Source organism: Struthio camelus, chromosome 9, assembly GCF_040807025.1.
Source record: "Struthio camelus isolate bStrCam1 chromosome 9, bStrCam1.hap1, whole genome shotgun sequence".
NCBI classification, from domain to species: Eukaryota; Metazoa; Chordata; class Aves; order Struthioniformes; family Struthionidae; genus Struthio; species Struthio camelus.
This window is the reverse complement of record NC_090950.1, coordinates 1985205-1994319: the sequence shown is the minus strand read 5'-3', so window position 1 is coordinate 1994319 and position 9115 is coordinate 1985205. Positions and strand designations below refer to the sequence as shown.

The window sequence follows — 9115 nt, the reverse complement described above, 5'->3', positions numbered from 1 at the left end:
GCACAAGGAGAAAGGCACCAGTGCCCAGCGGGAAGATCTGGGAGAGGGACAATGAGCTGGAGCACAGGGCCGGGCTAAGGCAGCCAGGTGCTCCTGGGCCTTGAGGCAGCAGCTTTGCTCCCTACAGAGGCCAGTGCATGCTGAGGGCCCCCTTGCAGATCTGTGCCCTGCACTGCAGCCTCTGTGCCCAAGGCCTGCGTGTGTGCAGAGCCCTGGCCCTGGCCACTGAGCCCTGATGGGAAAAGAGCAGGCAGAGCACTTTTGGGCGGGGCGGGGGGGGTTCTGGCCTTGCTTCCCACAAAGAAAGTTGTGTGTTTCCCACAGAAAAGGAGAATGCAGAGCCTGCTCCCAGACAGCATGGAGTGGCTGCAGGATGCTTGCAGGGAAGTGCGTGTGGGAAGCCTGATGCTGCTGAGAAACATCCTCAGCTACCTGGAACAGAAGGGCTCCAACCCGATTGTTCTGCAGCTGGCCGAGAAGCTTCTGCCTCGCTTTGATGACGTAAGGCTGATGGGAGAGCCGGGGCTCTGCTGGTGTGTCCGGGGGTCCGTATGCGTGGTCTGGGTGCTGTGTGCCCCTCTGCATACGTGCCTGTTGGCACGTCCCCACACAGGCCCTGCTGTATGTCAGGAAACCTTTTGCCCTGTGGTTCTCAGCCCATGCCCTGTGCTGGCCTTGGTGTCCGGGGCTGTGGGAGTAGAGCAAACCAGCCCCCTGTCTGCTCTCGGCTGCTGCGTCTCGTGCTTGACTGCGTGCGGCGCTTGCCGTGGCCTGGGGCAGCGATGAGCAGAGAGGTAGGAGCAGGCTAGAGAGCGAGGGAGAGGCCGTGCTGCGGGACTGTCCCTTTCTGTCCTCTTGTTGTGTGCGGGGGCCCTGATGGAGGCCTAGGGAAATCCAAGAAGCTCCCTCCAGAGGGAGAGGGAGACAGAGCCCAGGGAGGCTTGTCGTGCTGCTGCCGACAACCCTCATTGTCCAGGCTGCCTCAGCAGAGGCTTGTCCTCAGCTCCGACCTCTGGCCGGGCTGGGGGACAGTTGTGCCCGGAGAGGACGAGGCCTTGCAACGGCAAACGCTCTTGTCGGGCCCCGTTCCTGGAGTCGTTGCTGAGGCCTCCCCTGCTCTCCTCCCTGCCTGCAGGAAGACAGCAGAGTGCGAGAGCTCTCCATGCTCCTCTTCAAAGACCTGCTGGAGATTGTGGTGGGGAAGAACAAACGGAACCTGAAGCAGCATGCACAGAGGAGCCTGGTGCCGCTCTTCCTCCACATGAGTGACAAGGTGCAGAGAGTGGCCCAGGTAGGGAGCAGTGTTTTGGGGAAGCAATGCTGACATGCCGTGGGTGGAGGTGAGCAGCAAGGCAAGGGCTGCTGCCAAGTGTGCCTTGGAACGCATGGCAGCATGAGGTGCAGCTTCCTGTGTGCCGAAGGACGAGGCAGAGCTGCCTCTGCCTTCAGGGAGGGCCAGACCTAGTGGCACGCTGCGTCGTGCCATTTGGGGCTGGGAAAGGCTGGGAGCCTTGCCAAGACGAGGGGGACCCAGGGTGTCCTGCCGTGGCTGCGGTGGCATCTCCTGGTCTCTGTTGCTCTGCAGGCCTCTCAGGAAGCCCTGGTGAGCGCTGCACAGTTCCTCAAGTGGGAGGAGCTCAAGCAGCTGGCCAGAAGAGCGGAGACATGGAAGATCGGGGAGTGCGTGGTAAGGACGTGGCCAAAGCCCCCGGGGCCGCGGCGGGATGAGGCCTGCCGCCATGGCCAGTGGGCAGGGTGCACAGCTGTGCCCCTCACACACTGCTGCAGCCCAGAGCCCTCTACTCTAAGTGCCCGCTGGGGTGCTGAAGGGGCCCCTGGCCTGGCTGGGCCTTGGCAGAAGCATGGCGGGGATCTCAGCACCCGCAGGCCCCGCTCTGCCCTCTGCTCCCTCTGAACCTGGCTACCAGCCAGCTTCTAGCTGGGAGGCGTGGGCAGGAAGGAAGAGGAGGCCGGAGCTGGGAGGAGGGACAGGCCTGGCCTTCTGGGGAGGCTCGGTGCCAACCCCCTGTCCTTGTGCTGTCTGCAGCTGCTGAGGGACAGGAGCAGAGCGGAGCAACACCTGCGCCAGAGCCTGCCATACCTGGAGAACCCGGACGCATCCTTGCGGGAGGCAGCTGTGAGGTTCATTGGTGAGCCACAAGCCCAGGGCCATGCCTGCCCACCCAGACGGGCACACAGGAGGGTCTTCAGTCCCTCCCACCGTCCCTGGGTCCTGCACCGTGGGGACGGGGCTGGGGCCAGCCTTGCCCAAGGGGAGCAGGCTGCATGGCCAAGCTGGCAAGGCCAGATGGGAGCTGTGCTGCTGGGGGCTTGCTGGGGAGTATGAGGGGTGAGCGGAGGTGTTTGCCTAGGGCTCATCGGGCAGCAAGTGAAGAAGCGGAGGAAGGAGAAGGTGCAGGAGCTGTGCACTGGTGAGTGAGAGCAGCGCTGTGTCAGGCAGCCCTGGCAGGGAGGAGGGAGGAGGCTGGGAAGTGAGCTGCAGTTCACTGGCCTGCCCCAGGTGAGGAAGGCTCTGTGTCCCTATGTGGGGGAGAGCAGGGGGTATTTGGGGCGCATCTGGGGCTTGGCCGACCTGCAAGTGCCAGCTGATCCATTTGTCCTACCTGCTGCCTCCTCCGCATGGGAAGAGCTGAGTGGGGCTGGCCCTGCCTGGGGGGGGATTCCTGGGATCTCTGCAAAGGTGGGAGTCTGTTCTCAGCTCGGTGCCTTTCTCTCGCAGCCCTCCAGCCCCTGGAAAATGATGCGGAACCTTTAGTCCGTTGCCTGGTGTCACAGACCATCATGAACCTGAGGGTGCCAAGGAGAACATCAAGATTCCACCTCGGAGCACTGTGTCCCTGGCTCCCGAGAGCATGGGCGAGGTGGCACCCTCCCGCCAGGACGTGACTCTGTTTGAGCAGAGCTGACGCAGCTGTGCCAATGCCATGGTGCTGCACACCACGGACACACGCAAGTGTGCTGGAAGGTCTGGCTCATTGCTGGCATCTCCCGCAGCCCCAGGACAGCTCGACTCCTCAAGCACAGCCCCTGTTGTGCTACCGCTTCATGGCTTTGTTGGGCTTCCCGCAAAGATACAGCCCCGTTTCCTCAGCCGGAGTGAGTGTTCTTTTTTTAGGGAGCCAAAGGCAAGGGGCAAAACTTGCTGCCTGCATGAATCTGGCTTGTCCTGGGGGGGACGGGGTGTCCACTCGTTCCAATATGCCAGGCCAGCGTAGAGCGGCCTGACACACTTTGGTTTTGCTGCAAAGCGTCAACTGCTCTGCTGGCCCACAATAGCCAAGGGAAAGGGGGAGAAAAGCTTTGGCCTCCCCTGCCCTCTCCAGTCACCCCAGGGCAAGAGCAGGCCCCTGCTGTCTTCAGGGCTTGCATCTCAGGTGGAAGGGCAGAGCTGGGGTATGACATGCAGCTCTGTTTCTATCGCCACTGCCTACCCTGCGCATGCAGGCCTCAAGGCCGAACCGTCCATGAACTCCAGAATCATTGCTGAGCATGTAACGGCCAAACCCATTAAAAGCAGCTAATAAAGATACACAGCTAGCTCATGGGGCTAAAAAGTAGACTGCAGGGGACAAGATGGGATGCACCTGGGTTGGGGTTGACCTCGGAGGAGATAAGGGACTGTGGGAAACAAGGACATGGCAACCAGTGTGGGCTGAAGGCCAAGACCAACCAGAAGGAGAGAGACACCAACCAGAAGGAGAGTAAAGAAGACTCAGTAAAGAAGATTGGGGGAGACCTTCCCTGGCAGGTGGGAAATAAAACTGTAAAGGGTCTAATTAGGCCAGAATTCCTTTGTTCAAGGTCCCTCCCTGGAGGCACCCAGCTCCAGCAGTTACTATGCTGCACCATCATTTAAAGAAATAAAATTTTGCTGCTAGATGTGCGTGAGGCTCTGCTTCTTGGAAACCTAGGATCAAAGTGTTTCCACAGCACTTTGGCACCCCAGATGGCAGTGTAGCCAACCACCATTGCACCCTCTCGGCTCCAAACATCCAAATTTAGAAAAGGAAAAGGAACAAAAAGGAGAAAAAAGCCGTTACAGTCAAATCGATCCCTAGCTAGTTAGCTGTCCCTTTATGTCAGGATGATTGTCCATCTTACAATTAATGTGGGGGTTAACCCAAGGAAGGATCCTTCGATTCTAAGAAATGAGCTCTGCTACAGCTTATATTGGAGATGAAAAGCCTCACTGAATGGATTATTGGTATGTGTGGGGATAATTGGATGTGGGACCGGCGAGATCCAAGGAGGACAAACGGCACCCTCTGTAAAACTACTCTTGCTGCAGCAGATATAGGTGTCCCAAATAACGCCCCAGGAGCTACTGCTCCGCCTTACACTCCTCCGGTGGCGCCTCCTGAAGATCTGTCTATCTGTCCCTCTCCTCCTCTTACTCAGACTTCCCCTCCTCCCGTGGCAGGACTCCATCCTATGGTTGCTAATGTTTTACCTAATGCAGCAGCATTACAACCGAGTGCAGCGGGGGCGGGGGGGGGGGGGGAGCTAACCCCCCTCACGTGGTACTGCATGTATTTACTAGCCAACCCTGGAGTCCGAGTGATTGAGCATTGTGGGCAAGCAAAATGCCCAGGTTGAGGGAGGATGTGGAAAGGAGCGCTCAGCTGTTTTCTAATATATATGCACTGGGTATAATCCAAATTGGCGGGATACCCAAGTACTCTTGAGAGAGTTGTTCTGACCAAACGAGCGAGATGATAAAATAGTTAATAAAGAGGCAAAGTTTGTACAACAGACTGGGGGAAACACAAATCGTTAGCCAGCAAACAATCCAAATTGGGATTACAATAACGCAGGGGACAGAGTCGCTTGCCAGACAGGACTCCGGAACTTGGTAGAAGCTATTAGAGCATGTAGCAAACTAGGAGTGGATTGGACTAGAGTGCAGGAGCGTAGACAGAGCTTGGACAAAGAGGCCAGGGATTTTGGGGGACGACTAGGGCAAGCCTTGTTGAACTATGGGGGAAGGACTTTCCAGAATTGGAATGATGCACTAGCCATTAGTGTCTTTGTCCATCAGGCCGCTCCGGATAGCCCAAAAGAGTTGAAGGAGCACATGCCAGGGTGGCAAGGAGAAACTTCACAAAGGATTTTAAGCGTGGCAGTATTGGTCTATGACGGGCGAGAGGAGAAACAGCAAGGGAAGCAAGCAAAGGAACGGAAAAAGGAAAACCAAGAAGAGGCTAATCTCTTAGCAGCAGCTTCAGCACGGAACTTGCAAATTAGAGGAAGGGGTAGAGGAAGAGACAGAGGAGGCCGAGGAAGGCTAGGGCAATGCCAAGGGCAAGGACGAGAAGGGGACAGGAGAAGATGGGCAGACAGTGAGGGACCGGAATGTTATTTCTGTGGCAATGTAGGACGTATGCAGAGAGAATGTCCCCTTTGTCCAAGAAGGCCCCCAGGAGTAAGGAGCCCCCAGGGAAGCGGATCAGTTTGGGAGGGTGGACAGTATTCACAATGACTAGAGACAGGGGAATCCAGAAACTCTGAGGAGAGAGAAATGTTTAGCATATTGTGTACATCTTCGAGATGCTGTCTCTTAGGGAGATACCTGCTTTTTCAAGAGCTGCAGACAAACTTCCAAAAGAGCAGTACCATCTTCATGTTTGCTTAACAGAAGGATTATCCTAGTTAAGGCGGGCTTATCTCCTTCAGTGTTCTGCCTTCAATAACTAAAAATGGTAACGTAACTTCTTGTTTGTCATAATGCACTATTGGGAACGGGATTACAATCGAAAAAGAGGAATGCCTATACTTTGTGCTTCACGAATTAGTGCCCGGCTGCAAAAGCACAGCTGCATCTCAGTTCTTGAGTCTCCAAACCAAATCCCTGCAGTAAGGCTTTCTTAACAACCCAGCAACACCTGGGCGCCTTTTCATTAGATTATTTAATCTAAGGTAAACTTCACAAAAAAAAAAAAAAAAAAAGGAGAAAAAGTGCCTCACATTCTCCTCTATGATGTGCACAAATACTCTACCCCAATATATGTATCCAGCAGGTGTGCTCATAGAAACCAAGGGAGGACTGTTGGAGAAGGAAATTGTAGCCGATTTAGCTTCAGCTTCGCATAAGTCTCACTCTTGCTTAGCATCAGTGCCTAAAGTACCTGCAGGCCTCAAGGCTGAACTGTCCTTGAACTCCAGAAACTTTGCGAAGGATGTGACCTTGCCAATGTTGTAACTGCCAAACCAGTTAAAACTAGCTGACAAAGATACAAAACTAGCTCATGAGGCTACAAAGTAGACTGCAGGAGACAAGATGGGATGCACGTGGGTTGGGGTTGACCTTGGAGGAGATAAGGGCCTGGGAGAAACAAGGACATGGCATCCAGCCTGGGCTGTAGGCCAGGAGCTGTCAGAGGAGAGAGATACCAATCAGAAGGGGAGAGACCACCGACTCAGTAAAGAAGATTGGAGGAGGCCTTCACTGGCCGGTGGGAAAATAAAACTGTAAGGGGTCTAATTACCCCAGAATTTCTTTGTCCGGTGTCCTTCTCCAGAGGCACCCACTTCGAGCTGTTTCTATGCTGTAAAATCATTTAAATAAGTAATTATTTTATTTAAAATAATGCCCTGAAGCCTGCAGGCCGAAGCTTTTACCGAACCTGTGGGCTGCTGCTGACGCAACAACTGCAGAAGCAGCCAGAATCAGCCCTCCAACATACAGAACACAATGGACAGAGGTCACGGTTAGCCTCCGGATAAGATAAGGCACTTTGAAGCAGGAACACAGCAACCGTCCTGGGATGTAGACACAATCCATTTACAAGGAAAGAGACCAGCAACTCAGGAAAGAAGACTGGAAGAGACTGTCACTGGCAGGCGGGGAAATAAGACTGGAAGGAGTATAATTAGCCCAGAATGTCTTTGTTCTGGGTCCCTCTTTGGAGGCACCCAGCTCCAGCTGAAACAAACGATCGTATAAGAGTCTGACTCTGACTTAATGGTGAATGCCTGCGGACCTTTATAACACACCCATCTCGGAAGGACTGTCATTGAGCTCCATGGCTTGAGAGATAAAGTAGCCCCTGTAGCCACTAGAAAGGTTACTTGCTTTCCAGCCACTTTCCTGGTTATGCAGCCCTGACTAGCCAAAGGGATTACATCCAAAAACATACATACACATCGAATACAAGCACAAGGATATTCCTCCTCAACTAGTCATTCATCAGTTCGGCCTACATCTTGATTTTCTCCCAAAGGAGGATTCACCCCTGACTGTGGCTGAATTCGTGCACAGCTTGGGCACTCACGCTGCATATGTCCTCACTTCCCACAATAATAACCCTCCCAAGAACCTAACCCAGGTGCAGAAGTTAATGGAATTCCCCTTCCTCCCCTCATGACTCCTCGTCCTGCTGCCATCCCACCCGTCCACCATCCAGAAAAAGAGCCACAACCTTGTTTAATCACAACCTCATGGGCAGAGAGGAACCTTCTCAAGTTCAACAAAGGCAAGTGCAGGGTCCTGCACCTAGGGAGGAAGAACTCCATGGCCCAGGACAGGCTGGGGGTTGACCTGCTGGAAAGAGGGTACAAGAGAGACATGGCCCTACTGGAGAGAGTCCGGCGGAGGGCTACAAAGATGATGAGGGGACTGCAGCATGTCTCCTGTGAAGAAAGGCTGCGAGAGCTCGGCCTGTAGAGCCTGGAGAAGACAAGACTGAGAGGGGATCTCAGTAGAGCCCAGTGACAGGACAAGAGGCAACGGGCACAAACTGAACCACAGGCAGTTCCATGTGCACAGGAGGAAAAACTTCTGGGCTGGGAGGGTGACGGAGCACTGGCACAGGTTGCCCAGAGAGGCTGTGCAGTCTCCTTCCCTGGAGATACTCAAAAGCCCTCTGGGTGGGGTCCTGGGCAATGTGCTCTGGAGGACCCTGCTTGAGCAGGGGGGTTGGACTAGATGATCTCCAGAGGTCCATTCCAACCTCAGCCGTCCTGTGATCGGTGATTCTCCAGGACCTTGACAGTGTTTTCAAAGGAATTTGTGCAGCTACTGACACAAACCCCTCATCTAGGGGACTTCCTGTTGTAGACATGGCCCCACCCTAGGTTTCCGAGGAGCAGAGTCTCATGCACATATAGGAGCAGAATTAATTATTTCTTTGACATGAATTACAAGAATAAATGACAGTACAGGAAGTAACAGCTCGAGCTGGCTGCCTCCACGCAGGGACCCTGAACAAAGACATTCTGGGCTAATCAGACCCTTTGCAGTCTTATTTCCCCACCTGCCAGTGACAGTCTCCTCCAGTCTTCTTTTCTGAGTCACTGGTCTCTCCCCTTCTGACTGGTCTCTCTCTCCTTCGGACAGCTCCTGGCCTACAGCCCAGGCCCTTATCTCCTCCAAGGTCAACCCCAACCCACGTGCATCCCATCTTGTCTCCTGCATCCTATTTTACATCCTCATTAGCTGCTTTTGTAGCCTTAGTAGCTGGTCATAAATGGTTTTGCAGCTACATTGCCAGCAATGTTTCTCAAGTTCATTCACAGCTCGGCCTTGAGGCCCGCAGGCTTCATCTACTTTAGGCCCTGAGACTAAGCTGAAGCTAAATCAGATACAATGTCCTTCTCTGACACTTCCCATGGTGGGAGGCCAACTTCAGACTTCCCACAAATCCAATCCCCATTTAGAAGTATTCTAAGAGAGAAGAGTCACTCTTGCATTGCTGTTCGTTCTCTCATCCATTCCATCTTTCTCCTCCCCCATTGCATTGAGCTCGACACGGTAGGTGGAAAGTCCACTGGACTCCACGGGAAGAACTCCACCTTTGCAGTTCTTTGTTCTTACAGATGTCATCCATTATCAGATTGCATTTCTCTGGGAAAGGGCAAAGGAGCAAGCCACCGCTTCAAACCAGCAATGCTTGCTGCACCAGCTGCAGCTCACCTGCGCAGCACATTCCCTCTACTGCTCATCGTTTCTGCTCCTGGAAGGATGGACTTCCAGCCTTCAGGTGCTTGCAGGAGTCCAGGGCATGCCTTAAAACAAAGGCCAGCCTGTGGCGCCCTTTGTGCTGAGATTCATCCAGCTTCCTTGGCAACACCTGTGGTCAGTCACAGCCAGGCTTCT

At 54.2% G+C, this 9115-nt stretch overlaps 1 protein-coding gene across 1 annotated transcript; it reads left to right on the top strand.

Moving 5' to 3' along the window:
- Positions 1 to 330: 330 nt before the first annotated feature.
- Positions 331 to 3898, top strand: LOC138068185 (maestro heat-like repeat-containing protein family member 7). Its single transcript, XM_068954511.1, has 5 exons — positions 331 to 501; positions 1136 to 1291; positions 1586 to 1687; positions 2048 to 2150; positions 2741 to 3898. The coding sequence occupies exons 1-5, from the start codon at positions 334 to 336 to the stop codon at positions 2905 to 2907; spliced, it is 696 nt and encodes a 231-aa protein (XP_068810612.1). The 5' UTR covers positions 331 to 333; the 3' UTR covers positions 2908 to 3898.
- Positions 3899 to 9115: the final 5217 nt, after the last annotated feature.